We start from the raw sequence: 15,027 nt of genomic DNA on the forward strand, positions 1-15,027 counted from the left end.
AAAGATAGCGTTTGCAAATTCCATGCTATTTGCGTTCAAAGATATTTATATGTGTGACAGTGTATTCCACCTCTCCTTGATGCATGCCATTGGTAACTACTCCTGCTGACAAAAGTTCTGGAGGCAAGGCCATTTCCTCCTGGTATTTGTAGGCCTTGTCTCTCCTTGAAAAGTAGCCTGTTGTACTACATTTAGTATAGTAGAGTTTGAGTGGATATCTCCAAACAATCGAATTCACACTAACAAATTAATTTTCATATTCCATTGGGACTCCTGTTTACACCTATATACTCAAAGGAAAAGCAAATTGACTTTACTAAACTCTTCTGATTATATTTTAAGCTGTGTTTGCATGTGTGAAAGTTCAGTGTTTCTTTTTAACCTTTTATGTTGAAATCCCTTTAGACTTACAAAACAATTATAGAGATAAGACAGGGAGTTCACGTATTTCCATCGCCCATCTTTAGTGTTAACAGCTTACGTAACCGTAGTACAGTGAGCAAAACCATGTAATTAACAATGGCTTTATGTCCTTATTTTGACAGCTGCTGAAATAGTTCAAGAAATTGAAAATATGGAGAAGACTAGGATGCGTCTTGAAGCTAGTAAACTCAACGAAAGCGTATGTTGATGGTCTATTTCAGTATCTGGATACAAATGAAGGACAGAAAAGTTGAATACCCTACTGAAATTAAAGCAAGCCAGTATTAAATCTGTTCAATGAGAAATGTACTGGAACACATTTCCATTTAATATATTATGATTTACTTGTAGCTCACTTTTAGCACAAAAATCTCTCATGTTTATTAGTCTTCTAGCACAGAATGCAATCCAAAGTAGAGTCTGTCAGTGAGTTAGAGTGGAAGAAGCCTGTGTCTCTCAGGTAGCCTTACTGGTCCTGGCTCTGCTGGTTGTGTTCAATAAGCTGTTTAACTTCTGTGGCCCTTTGGCTCTTCATCTGTAAAACTCAGGGTTGAACTCTGTGATCTCTAAGATTCCCTTTTAGCTCTGGCATTCTGCAATTCTATTGGAGAAATTAAGTAATTGTAAGAGTTTATGAGGATTGAGTATCTGTTGGGCTTATTGAGGGAATCAGAGACCTAAAATTCTTCACTGTTGCCTTCCTCTAGGTTGATGGTTCAAAACTTGAGGAAAGGATACCAAAGAAGAAAATAGTCATTGTGTCCTTTGACACTGGAGGAAGTGTTTTGGGCTCTTCCAAGTAGACTTTTTTCCCTAGACCATCGATAATGTGTTTGTAAGGAAAGCAATGACCTTAGGGAAGTAAGTTTATAATCAGATAGTAGAAAAAAATGAGATTTTCATTGGTTTTATTATTACTTGTGTGCTAACTATAAGATGGAGACTATGATGAATCATTTAAATAGATTTCTGATCTTTCAAGTCGAAAATTTTAAAAAGTAGAACTAGAAATTTAGTACAGTCTTGTGTTACTGCATTTTCTCTATATAATTACCTGTCTAGCAGCCTTACAGAAATTAGGGTGGAAAAGATAGAAGGCCAATGAGAAGATCTCCCTTATTAATGATCTGCTAAATGCCTTTTCATTCTTGCAGTTTCAAGTGCTACTTGATGTATTAACTCATGTGAAAAATTAAATATTGAAAATAGGAAATTTGATTGTTGTGTTAATACCTCATATTTTCTAATGGAATCAGTGTTGCATTTCCTACTAATGAGAAAAAGTAACGTATAAAATGTGTATTAATTATGATATTCAAGGGAGGTACACAGGAGTTGTTCTTCCTAAGTCTACATAAAACAGAGATGAGGGATAATTTTCTTCTATTTTAAACATCCACATTTGAGATTTTAAAGTTTCTAGTATTAATTTCTGTTTTTGTCTTTTTTGAATTTTTAATTAAGAATTTTTGAATTATTTTAGGTAATGGTTTTTACAAAGGGCCAAACAGAAAAGGAAATTGATGAAATTCACAGTAAATATCGTAAGTTGTGTGACGTTTTCTTTATTTATAAAGAACTTGGGTTGCAGTTTTTCACCTTAAGTAATTTTTAACATAAAACTTTTAATGTTTGATACAAACTTTTCTTGTTAATATTACTCGATACTGAGTTTTAGTTCAGTGTTTACTCAGATAGTGACCTTTTTTTATAACTCTGTGCATGCTTTTTGTTTTGTGATAACACACTACTTTGAGCTCATCACTAAGTGCTTTGCAAATATTAATTAGTTGCTCTCAAAGTATCTCTGAGAAGAAAACAGGGTTAAAATGGAAACATTCCTGACTTTCCATCCTGTCCTCAAGCCGCTCAATGACAATACTTCTGTAAAGAATTTCACTACTTCTATAGCTTGCAAGTTTGTGCCAAAAAACAGTTTTCATTTTATTAGTTATTACCAACATCCCAACTTTTATCACTTTCTTTCCCTTAAATGGCCTTTGTCTAGATCTTTCCCAGGGCTAGCACATTACTGTTTTGTCAATTAGGTAACTGTTATTTTTTGGTTGGCTGGTTGGTTTTTAGTTTAAATTTAAATTTAAGTGCCTGGCAAATAGTAGATAGATAATACATATTTGTTGAATGAGTATCCCATACATGGTATGTTGTAGTTGTACTGGGAGAATTTTGGTTTTTTTTCCAGTTGTTAAGCTTTGAAGGGCAGGTTCAGCAGTGATCTGTTGGGGGGAGCATGAAGTACACTGGCACTAGCTGTAGGTGTGGTGGCCTGGGCCTTACCAAAGTGGGAGAGGGAGCCTAGAGGATTCACGGACCATAGGCTGAACAGCAAATGTCGGCACTCTGCTACTAGAAAGATAAGCATGGTGTGATCAATTTTTGGGAAGCCAAAGGGATTTTTCTTGAGACAGGAGATAGAAAATATCAAATGATCACTGAATTGGCAAAAATAAGGCCTGTAACAGAGAAGAAACCAGAAAATTTGCATGGAGAAAAAGTGATTTAAACCACTGAAAGGATGACTTTGCACAATTACGCCGCACTAAGAAAAATGTGGATTAGACACAGGCAAGAACATATGCAGTAACCATTGCCCACTGTTTAAGCATCTTTAAAGAGTTTAACCTTCCTGAATAGGTCGTGTTAAATTAATTCATTTGGCTCCAAAATAAACCTCAATATATACTTTTTTCCCCCATATCTTTCAGGCACTTCCTAAAGTTTAAGTGCTTAGCATTATAGTTGAGTAATACATTTTGATTTAGTGTCAAGCTCCAAATATACTATTGATATCTCCTCTTCTTTTAAACATATTTATTAATGTTTTGCATGCATGTAGTTTTTTAAAAAAATCACATATTTCTACAAGGCTTATAAAAAACAAAAATTTCCTGCCTCCTCCACCACCAGCCTCTCTCCATCTCCATTCTCTAGAGGTAACAACTGGCAAGTCTTTTGGTTGTTTTGGCGATTATCTTCATTTTTATAAAAACATTGTTCTTTCTGCTATTTCTTGGGGTGTTTAAGTTTTCCATGTTAATGTTCTATTGACATTTTAATATGAAAAATGAAGATTAGCTCTTTTATGCATCCTGACCCCTACCTATGCCTCCCTCCCATCCTCTGAGGTGGGTGCCTCCCCAACATCTTTCTTTTTTTTGTCCAGCTGAAGATGGTATTTGAGCCAGTGTTCTAAGCCTCCTCTGAGCGTTACTCATTTTTCTCTGGATATCTCCCATGTATACATTCATGGGGTATACATGTTACTAAACTTCTGTTTGTTCTTCTCTTGTAAATCTGTCTGTTGTTATAGGGGCCTAGCAAAGAACTAAGAAGATTGGAGGGAGAATTAATTTTCCCCTCCCCTACAGTTACAGTTCCTTTGAGGAAAACATTCTATTTTTTCTATAACTAATAATTTTCTTTTATTTGCTTGGCTTTCTATTTGTCTAGTATTAATTTATCTCTAAACTTTCCACCAGAAATGTGAATCACTTTCTAATACATTTAAACACCTTGATTCTCAACTCATTATTTTCTCAGGAACGTCTTGCCTGAAGGAACCCACCCCCAACCTCTGCTATTGTCCTATTTCAGTCTACTCTGCTTGCTCTTTGGGCCTCCTCTGTGACTGCTGTCCTGAAAGTTCCTGTCACCAACCTTCTGGGGATTCTGCTCCCCTCCTTCCTGTGTCCGTTCAGTTAGTTCAGGATCCAGATCTGCCTCTTTTCTTTCTTTGTTTTGGTGGACTACGTTTTCCGGGAACTCCCTAAGGAAAAAAATATATGGGGGAATATTTCTTGAGACCATACATAACTGGAAATGGTACCTTTACTATTGATTGATTATTTGACTGGGTGTCCAATTTCAGTTTGGAAAGATTCTCCCTGCAGATTTTGAAAGAGATTTTTCCATTGTCTTCTGCCTTCCAGCATTGTTGTCAATAACTGTCTTGCTGTTCTCGTTCTTCATCCTTCATACATAACATTTTTCCCTTTCCTGACCTGCCCGTGTTCAGTTCATTCTATTCTGTCGATCTCTGTCTTCTAAATATCTTTTGATTTCCTATATTTTCTTGTTCTTATCTCTGCCTCTATGCTCGTCACGATTGCTTCCTAACTAGTCATCCCCATCTACTCTTGACCCTCCTGATTCACTAATACTCAGAAACCAGACGGTCTTGTAGAACTGGTGAGTCTCCTCCTCATACTATTCCTAGCTTGCCGCCCCCTGCCATTATCAAAAACTTTCCAGTACCCTTTAAAATAGTTTATAAAATCCACCATTTCCTGTATCTGGACTTGCCTACCTCTAGCCTCTTCTCTTCCCTTACTCCTTATATTCTGGCCACTCTGGTTATCTTTTACCTCCTTTATCAAGTTCTTTGCTGCTTCAGAGCCTTTGTTACCCTCTCCTCTCTTTGTCTAGAATTGTGTCCTTCTCTTAATTGCATCTGTGGCCCCATCCACTTACCCAACTCTTAGTCAGCTTCATTGCAATTTCCATGGAAAACCCTCTGTGATCTCCTAGGCAAGGGTAAGGTTTCCATTTTATGTGTACTTAGGTCGTCTTGTGCTTTTTCATAGCACTCTTTTATTTGTTTATTCAGTACAAGTTTTTTGAGTATTTAATCTATGCCAGATACTTTCTAGGTGCTGGGGATGCAGGACTGAACATGACAGACAAAAAGCCCACCCTCTTGGAGTTTATATTCTACGAGTACTTTAGAAATTGATAAATGGAAAGGAGTAATAATAAAGCAAAGAATAATAAATTTACTATTTCTTAATAAATAAGAAAGTTTAACTGTTTGATAAGGTGGCCACAATGGTTATTAATAGTTGTGCAATTAATTAATTTCTAATTATTTCTAATTATGTGTGTTAATAGTTTACTAGGGCTCCTGTAACAAAGTACCAGAGACTGAGAGGCTCAAACAATAGACATGTATTGTGTCGCAGCTCTGGAGCCTGGAAGTCCAGAATCAAGCTGTCAGCAGGATTGCTTCTTCCTGCAGGCTGAGACAGGGGAATCTGTTCCAGGCCTCTCTCCTTGGCTTCTCCCTGTGTTTCTTCTCGTTCTCTTCCCTCTCTGTGTGTCTCTGTGTCCCTTTTATAAACACACCAGTCATACTGGATTAGGGCTCACCCTGATGACCTCATAGCTTGATTACCTCTGTAAAACCCGGTCTGCAAATGAGGTCGCGTTCTGAGGTATGAGGGGGTTAGTACTTCAACATATGAAATTTGGGGAGAGTTTTTGGTGTTTTTTTCCCTCATGAAACTGGAAGTTCTACAATGGAGGAAATCCTTCTCTCTTGTTCACTGCTTTATCTCTAGGGTCTTGCACATAGTTAGGACTCAGTACATTTTTTTTTTTTTTTTTTGAGGAAGATTAGCCCTGAGCTAACTACTACCAATCTTCCTCTTTTTGCTGAGGAAGACTGGCCCTGAGCTAACATCCATGCCCATCTTCCTCTATTTTATACGTGGGACACCTACCACAGCATGGCTTTTGCCAAGCAGTGCCATGTCCGCACCCGGGATCCGAACCAGCGAACCCTGGGCCGCCGAGAAGCGGAACATCTCAACTTAACCACTGCGCCACTGGGCTGGCCCCGGACTCAGTACATTTTTGGCCAAGCGAATGAATAGATGAGGATGGGAGAGGCACCATAGTTTACTAGTCTATCAAGCCTAAAAAAGTAGGCTAAGAGAATTTAGACAGTTTTCTACATCTCTCGCTATTCTATTTTACTTTGCTTTTGAGAAGGAGCATATAAGTTGAGATCTGTCCTCCAAGCTGAGGTATCGGCCTTGCTTCCACTCCCGCCTGTCTTCTCACTTTGCAGACTTTTCTTCTCGTTTATGCTTTGTCACTTTTTAAAAGAAAAGACAGCAAGGCAGAAAAGTCACAGTTGTTGAATATCTGTTCTGCACCAGGAGTTTCACAGATGTTTAGTAATCCTCCCAGCAACTCTGTGAAGTGAGTTTGATCCTGTTTCAGAGAGGAAGAAACTGAGACTCAGAAACGTTAGGTGAATTGCCCATATAGCTAGTAAAAAGCAGAGCTGGAAATTAAACCCCAGTTTACCAGCTGCTCGAGTCTAAGCCCTTTGCACTGTCCAATGCCTTGAATCTGAGTGAATAACTTGTATGTTGGGAACTTCTTTGAGGGGTAAGCTTTACTTTCAGGTTATAGTGCTTAAAAAAAGCTTAATTTTATGAATGGGCTACTTTGTTAGTTTTGTGATGATATATCCTGTTTTTTTAGCAGTCTTTTGGATAGTAAAGGAAAGAAACAGTAAATTCAGGCAATTTGAACTTTTTGTAGAAAGTATATTTGATACAGAGATTGAATCAAATGAGTTTATTGAGTCATCTGTGAATTTCAGATGTCAGAAGATTTTGATAAGTCTACTTAATTAAGACTGTGAATTATTTCAGTAAGAGGCAGAATCTTAACCTGATGGAAAGTTATTCTACCTGCCTAACTATGGTGATAGACATATTTTTGGAATCTTCTTGCTCTTTACCTTGGTAAAATATAGTTTTATACTCTGCTAGAAAAAAAGACAGCAGAAAACTCTGGTGAGCATCTTAGTTATCACCTGAAACTTTTCGTGAGAGAACCAGATTAATTTTGTTAAGAAGGGAAGGCATTTTAGCACAGTTAATTTATTCCTTTGTTCTTCTGTAAGGTCATTCGTTAACTCATTCATAATGATCTAATAAATAATCATTAAATATTTATTGAGCTTCTCCTATGTGCCGGCTGTTATTCCAAGTATGGGTATACCACAGTGAACAGGAAACAGATCTCTCTTATGGAGCTTACACTCTAGTAGCAGACAGAGAAATAACAAACTAAATCAGCAGGTGATCTTAACACAACTTTAGGGGGCAAAGGCTATAAAGAAAATAAAACAAGGTAGTTTGATAGAAATTATGGGAGCATTAGATAAGGTAGTCAGGAAAAGGCTTCTCATGTGGAGCTGACATTTGAAATGAGTCATGAGTAAAATAAAACAAAAATAAAGAGGCAGCTATTCAAAGAGCTGGAGGAAGAGTATTCTAGGCAGAGAACAGCAAGGGCAGAGCCCGAAAGTAGAAACGAGGGAGGTGAGTGTGGCTAGAGACCTGTGAGCAACAGGGGAGATGGTGTGAGGGAAGGGAAGGCTGAGTCAGGTAAGACTGTAAGATTTTATTTTGAATTTTCTTCTTAGTGTAGTGGGAAGGCATTGGAGGGTTTACAAAGACAAGTAACATGATTTTATATACATCTTAAAAGATCAGGATATCTGTTGGATAGAGAATAAATTGTAAGGCAGCAGGAAATAGTAGGAAAATCAATGTGGAGGATCGTCACTCAAGCAATATTTATTAATTAACAATGACTGCATCCCAGAATATAGGTTTTGGGAATGTCCTCTTAAACAAACAGACTAAGTCTCATTCTAATGGGACTAGTCAGACAATTAACAAATGGGTGAGTTGTGTAGTAGTCAGATAGTGGCAAGTGCTGTCAAGAAATGTGAAGGTGAGGGTGGAGAGTAACGGGGCTGCTGTTGTAGGTTTGGTGGTCAGGGAAGGCCTCTTTGAGAGGGTGATAGGATATGAAAAGAGCCCTGAATGAAGTGAGGCTACTGTAGTAAATTAGGCCAGAGATGTGGCCTAGTCAGGAGTGGTAGCAGTACAGAAGTTGAGGTGGATAATTCAAGGCAAACTTTTGAAGTAGAACCAGTAGTACTTACTGTTGAATTTCATGTGGGGGATGACTAAAAGAGGAATCAAGGGTGACTCCTGTATTTTTGGTTTAAGCAGCTGGGGAAATGATGGTGCCATTTACTGAAATGGAGACCAGGGCAGGATTGTGGGTGGGGAAGGGGAATCAGAGTTCCTATTTTGTCTATGTCAAGTTTTGGTTTCTAGTGGATATCCAAATAGAAAAGAGAATTAGGCATGAATGAGTCTACCTAACTAAAGAAAAGTGCTGCAGGGCACAGAGCCTGGGGCCGCCCTGGGGCAGTCCAGCATGAAGAGCAGCAGTTCTCAGTTCCCCCAGCCTCTTTACACTCTTAGCAATTATCATGAACTGCAAAGAGCTTATATTTCTGTGGGTTGTATCTATCGATACGTATCATATTACAAATTAAGACTTAGAGAACTTCTGCTCCTGGCCAACATAGAATAACAGGGACTTAGACACCCTCCCCCTAGAAACACCCACCATAAATGGACAAAACATATGAAGCGGTGGTTTTCAAGACACTAGACATTAGGTGAAAAAGGGCAAGAATATCCGAGAGATGGGGAAATAGTGAGATGAGCCCTGTAATAGCTTCTAGGCTGCAGTGCAGATGGGGATCCCAGGCAGAGCCTGGTGGGCTCTGAGTTAAGGAGAAAGAACTGAGATACCAAAACAAAGGAGCTAGAGTGTGCAAGACAGAGTGGACAGGAGAGAGTAGCGGAGAGAGAGCATAGCGATCTGCAGAAAGTTCACCTTGTGTATGCATTCAGCATACAAAGTATCGTCTCTGAGTATAATAGAATTAAATTAGAAATCAGCAACAAACCCCTCTGGAAAATCGCCAAGTATTTGGAAGCTAAATAACACTTCCAAATAACTCACGGGTCAAAGAAAAATTAAAACAAAGAAGTTTCAAAAATATTTTAAAAGTAATAATAAATCCATTACATGTTAACATAAATAATATATTTTGATAAAAACTAACTTTCCCAAAACAAAAAAAATCAAAATATATGGTGATTTCTTCTCCTAGCCCTGATGGAGTAACAGAAACTGTATTTACTTTCCTCTGTTAGTAAACTGGAAAAACAGATGAAATGTATAAAACGATGGTTTTTCAGATATTGGAAAAAAGTAGCACAGGACTGTGATTCCTGAGAGGAAAAAGAAACAAGATGGTGAGTTCTACAGTTCCAGCAGCTTACTGCTTGTCGGCAGTTTTAAGGCACAAGATGAGGAAACCCCAAAATCACTGAGTAGGTAAAACAGAAATCAAAGTTGTGGGAGGCCAAGGTATCTAGAATTTGTGGGGCAGCTTACCAGAAAGGAGGAAACCCGGAGAGAAAGAGCTCTAAAGATCTGCAGAAAGATCAGGTTAACCTTTGGCAGTCTAGTAATCTGCACGTGAATGAGAGAAAACTGCCTGAGACTGGACAAAGAGCCACTTGAAAGGATTAGCTGCAGAACAGTTTCTGGAACTCACACAGGGCAGGGAACAGCTTGAATTCACCACCAGCCATAATAGATAAAACCTCGTACCATATGGAGCATCAGTTAGGCAGAATCCTCAGAAACGTATTAACTGCTTTCAGAGCTGGGCTAAGTTACGTTAGGGCCAGATAATAAACATTTAGGCTTTGCAGGCTACATATGTTCTCTGTCAGATATTCTTGTTTGTTTGTTTACAATCCTTTATAAAAATCTGAGAACCATTCTTAGCTAGAGGGCCATACAAAAATAGGTTGGATTTGGCCCTTCGGTGTGTGCTGATCCCTCCTCTAGACTAATAGCTGCTCTAATTTTCCCTAATAGAAAGGTTTTTTTCAAATAGACTTCATTGTTTAGAGCAGTTTTAGGTTCATAGCAAAACTGAGTGGAAAACACTGAGAATTGCTATATTTGCCCTGGCCCCACACATGCACAGTCTCTCCCATTATCACCATCCCCTGCCAGAGTGGACCGTTTGTTAGAATCCATGAACCTCCATTGACATGTCATTATCACAGTCTAGTTCACTTTAGGGTTCACTCTTGGTGTTACATTTTCTGTGGGTTTTGACAAATATATAATGGCATATATCTATCATTATCGTTTCATGCAGAAGAGTCTCACCACCCTAAAAACCCTCTATGCTCTACCTGTTCACCCCTCCTTCCTTCCTAAGCCCTGGCAACCACTGATCTTTTTACAATCTTCGTAGTTTTATCTTTTCCAGAATGTCATATATTGGAATCATACAGTAGGCAGCCTTTTCAGATTGGCTTCTTTCACTTACTGGTATGCATTTAAGGTTCCTCTATGTCTTTTCATGGCTTGATAGCTCATTTCTTTTTAGCACTGAATAATACTCCATTTTCTGGATGTTTTACAGGGTATCATTCATTTATCAGTTCACTTATTGAAGGACACCTTTGTTGCTTGTTTTGGCAATTATAAAAAGCTGCTATAAACATTCATATGCAGGTTTTTGTGTGGACATAAATTTTCAACTTATTTGGGTAAATACTAAGGAATGTGACTGTTGGATCATAAGGTATCTTTAGTTTTGTAAGAAATTGTCTTTCAAAGTTTCTCTATCATTTTGCATTCAGCCCATCAATGAGTGAGAGTTCTTGTTGCTCCACGTCCTCACCAGCCCAGGGTGGTTTTAGTGTTTTGGATTTTTGCCATTCTAATAGGTGTGTAGTGGTATCTCATTGTTGTTTTAATGTACAGTTCTCCAATGACATATGATGTTGAGCATCTTTTCATATGCTTATTTGCTATCTGTATATCTTCTTTGGTGAAGTGTCAGTTCAGATCTTTTGCCCGTTGTTTAATTGGGTTGTTTATTCTCTTACTGAGTTTTAAAAGTTCTTTATGTATTTTTGGATAACAGTCCTTTGTCAGATATGTCTTTGCAGATAATCCTCCCAGTCTGTGGCTTGTCTTCTCATTCACTTGACAGTCTGCCCTAATCAAATTTGAAAGTGAGTCTTGAAATGATTCCATGGATTCCAAGGAGCGTCCAGAACAAAATACAATGCAGTTTAAGGAGAGAACAAAATCTAGCAACCAAGAATATAAAATTAACAGTATCTAGTATCCTATTGAAATTACTAGGATTTAACAAAGCAGAAATATAAGATCCATAGAAAGGAGAAAAATCAATTAATAGAACCAGACCCAGGAATGACAGGGATGATCAAACTAGTAGACAAAACTGTTAAAATAACATTTACAAATATGCTCTGTATGGCAAGAAGGAAGAATAAAACAGGGTCCTGCTGAGGTGAGAAATGGACCGTATAAAAAAGACTCGGGCTGGCCCCGTGGCCGAGTGGTTGAGTTTGTGTGCTCCGCTTCAGAGGCCCAGGGTTTCGCCAGTTCGGATCCTGGGCACGGACATGGCACCACTCATCAAGCCATGCTGAGGCGGCATCCCGCATGCCTCAACCAGAAGGACTCGCAACTAAAAATATACAACTATGTACTGGGGGGCTTTGGGGAGAAAAAGGAAAAATAAAATCTTTAAAATTCCTTAGATAACAGACATACCTGAAGTGAAAAATACATTGGATGAGGTAAAAACAGATTAAGAATATATTGAACAGAATGAAAATACATCATATCAGTGTGGTGTCAGCTAAAGCAGTGCTTAGAAGGAAGTCAGTAGCATTAAATGCTTGTATTAGAAAAGCGGTTTTAGGGGCTGGCCCCGTGGCCGAGTGGTTAAGTTCGCACGCTCTGCTGCAGGTGGCCCAATGTTTCGCTGGTTCGAATCCTGGGCGTGGACATGGCACTGCTCATCAAACCACGTTGAGGCAGCGTCCCACATGCCACAACTAGAAGGACCCACAACGAAGAATATACAACTATGTACTGGGGGGGGCTTTGGGGAGAAAAAGGAAAAAAATAAAATCTTTTAAAAAAAAAAAAGAAAAGAGGTTTTAAATCTATGCTTTCACCTTAAGAAACTAGAAAAAGAAGAGCAATTCCACCCAAAGTAAACAGAAGGAAGGTAGTGGTATTAAAGATAGAGCAGAAATCAGTGAAAGTGAAGACAGAAAAATAATAAAGAAAATGTATGAAACCTAAAGATCAATAAAATTGATAAACCTCTAGCAAGCCTGATCAGGATAAAAAGAGAGAAAACACAGATTACCAATTTCAGGAATAAAAGAGGGGAAATTGACAAGTATCCTGCTGATATTAAAAGAATAATTGTAAGGGAATATTATAAACAACTTCATGTCAATAAATTTGAGAACATAAATGAAATGGGTGAATTCATTGAAAGACACAAATTACTAAACCTTACTCAAGAAGAAATAGATAAGCTAAATAGCCATATATCTATTAAATAAATTAAATTTGCATTCCCAGGAAGGAAACTCCAGATCTAAATGGCTTCACTGGTGAATTCTATAAAACACATACAGAAGGAAATAATACTAATTCTACACAAATTCTTCTAGAAAATTGAAAGGAAGGAATACTTCCTACTTCATTTTGTGAGGCCAGAATTTCCGTGAAACTAAAAGCTAGACAAAGACAGTAAAATAAAAGATCTGGCCAACATTCCTCATGAACATTGATGCAAAAATCCTTAACAAAATTTTAGTAGATCGGATCCAGCAATACATAAAGAGGATAATACATCATAACCAAGTAGGATTTATCCTAAGAATGCAAGATTGGTTTAATGTTAGGAAATTAATATAATTCACTGTATTAACAAACTAAAACACACTATATGATTCTCTAAGTAGATGCCGAATAAGCATCTGACAAAGTCGAACATCCGTTAATAATAAAAAGTCTCAATAACCCAGAATTTCTTCAATCTGATAAAGGATATCTACAAAAACCCTACAACCAACATAATATTTATTGGTGAAATGAAGAATGCTTTTCTTCTGACTGGGAACAAGGTAGACATGTCCATTTCTGCCACTTTTATTCAGCATTAAACTATAGGTCCTAGCCAATGTGATAGGGCCAGAAAGAGAAATAAATAATACACAGATTTGAAAGGAAGAAACAAAACTTTTTATTCACAGTCGACATGATCATCTTTCACAAATAGTATGAATCATAAAAAAGATAAGGGCCAGCCTCAGTGGCCTGGTGGTTAAGTTCAGAGTGCTCTGCTTTGTTGGCTTGGGTTTGGTTCCCAGGTGCAGACCTACACTGCTATGTTAACACTCATGCTATGCTGGCAGCCCACATACTAAAAGATAGAGGAAGATATTAGGTTAGGGCGAATCTTCCTCAGTAAAAAAAAAAAAATAGAAAAAAAGAAAAGAAAATGTGATAAATTATATTTCATTAAAATTAAAAGCTTTTACTCTTCAGAAGACAAATTTGAAAATGAAAAAAGCAAGCCACAGATTGTGAAAAAATAGTGTAAGATTTACACTTGACAAAGTACTAGTATCTATATTATATAAAGAATTCTTACAATTCAGTAATAAGGTATATGCCATATTTTTAAAACGGGTAAAAGATTTAAACATTCTTCATGAAATGGGATATTCATATATCAAATAACCATATGAAAAGATATGGTTAGTCTTATTTGTCATTAGTCTTTAGGAAAATATAAATTAAAATGACACTGAAATAATATTACACACTTATTTTAATGGCAAAAGAAAAAAAAAGGACAATATGAAGTGCTGGCCAGGATGTGGTACAGATGAAACTCTCAAACATTGCTGGTAAAAATGCAAAATGATACAGCCACTTAGGTAAGTGTTTAGCTGTTTGTTATAGAACAAACATACACCTGCCATACAACCCACTATTCTACTCCTAGCTTTTTACCCAAGAGAAATGAAAGCTTATGTCCATCCAGAGATTTTTAAAATCAGATTTATTGAGATATAATTTAGAAAAAATAAAATTTATTAGTTGTAAATGAACAATTTGGTAAGTGTTATGGACAAATGCTATGGCAGCTTATTCATATTATCCTGAACTGGAAACAACCTACATATCCATAAACATATTGTGATACATCATATATAATGGAACAGTACTTAGCAATAAAAAAGGATTAACGCCTGACATATGAAACTACTTGGATGAATCTCAGAAACGTTATGCTAAGGGAAAAGCCAAACTAGAAAGATAACGTATTACATGATTCCATTTATATAAAGTTCTAGAAAAGGCAAAAATATAGTAACAGAAAGCGATTGGTACTGCCAGGGACTGCAGATGGAAAAAAGGGCTGACTACGGAGAGTCATGAAGGAGCTCTTCTGGGTGATTGCATCTTCTGTTTCATGATTGTGTTGGTAGTTACACAACTATACACTTTTTAAAAATGCTTCAAATTGTTCACTTAAAATTAATGATTTTTTTGTGTTATTTCTCAGTGTCTGATTTTAAAAATCTAGTGAGAAGAGTAGCATTCTTTCCTATTTTTGCAGATTTCTTTAATGTCTTATCTAATAGAAGACACCTTAATTCTCATATCAGCTTATGCATTTAAACTGTTGCCACGGGTTGTTTTGGTTAAAGTATATAAAAAATATCCAGCCTCACACAGATAGGGAATTGAAAAGAGGGGGAGTGTTTCAATAGATTTTTTAGATAATTGTGGCTAATCTTTGATACTACACTAAAACTTGGGAAGTATTATTTCAGAAAGGTGAGTTACAATGGAATTGGAAATCATATTAATGAAGTTTCTGTACTCTATTACATAAAATCCACTGGTCTGTCATGTACTTTGAATGGTTCTTTTACCTGTGAATGATTTTGTAACATCATTTGTTGGTTATTTGGAAAATATTGGTTAATTGAGTTCCAAATGTTTGCATATTTCTTTTATATTATATAATATGGA

At 37.1% G+C, this 15,027-nt stretch overlaps 1 protein-coding gene across 12 annotated transcripts in view; it reads left to right on the top strand.

Moving 5' to 3' along the window:
• Positions 1-15,027, top strand: part of RAD18 (RAD18 E3 ubiquitin protein ligase) — a 161,129-nt gene that overhangs the window by 77,446 nt on the left and 68,656 nt on the right. For all 12 annotated transcript variants that reach the window (XM_070576664.1, XM_008532477.2, XM_008532476.2 and 9 more), the window contains 2 exons: positions 546-622; positions 1,907-1,967. In XM_070576664.1, coding sequence (XP_070432765.1) covers positions 546-622; positions 1,907-1,967 — 138 coding nt within the window. The remainder of the gene's footprint in view (positions 1-545; positions 623-1,906; positions 1,968-15,027) is intronic.

This window comes from Equus przewalskii, chromosome 15 (assembly GCF_037783145.1).
Source record: "Equus przewalskii isolate Varuska chromosome 15, EquPr2, whole genome shotgun sequence".
Lineage (NCBI taxonomy): Eukaryota > Metazoa > Chordata > Mammalia > Perissodactyla > Equidae > Equus > Equus przewalskii.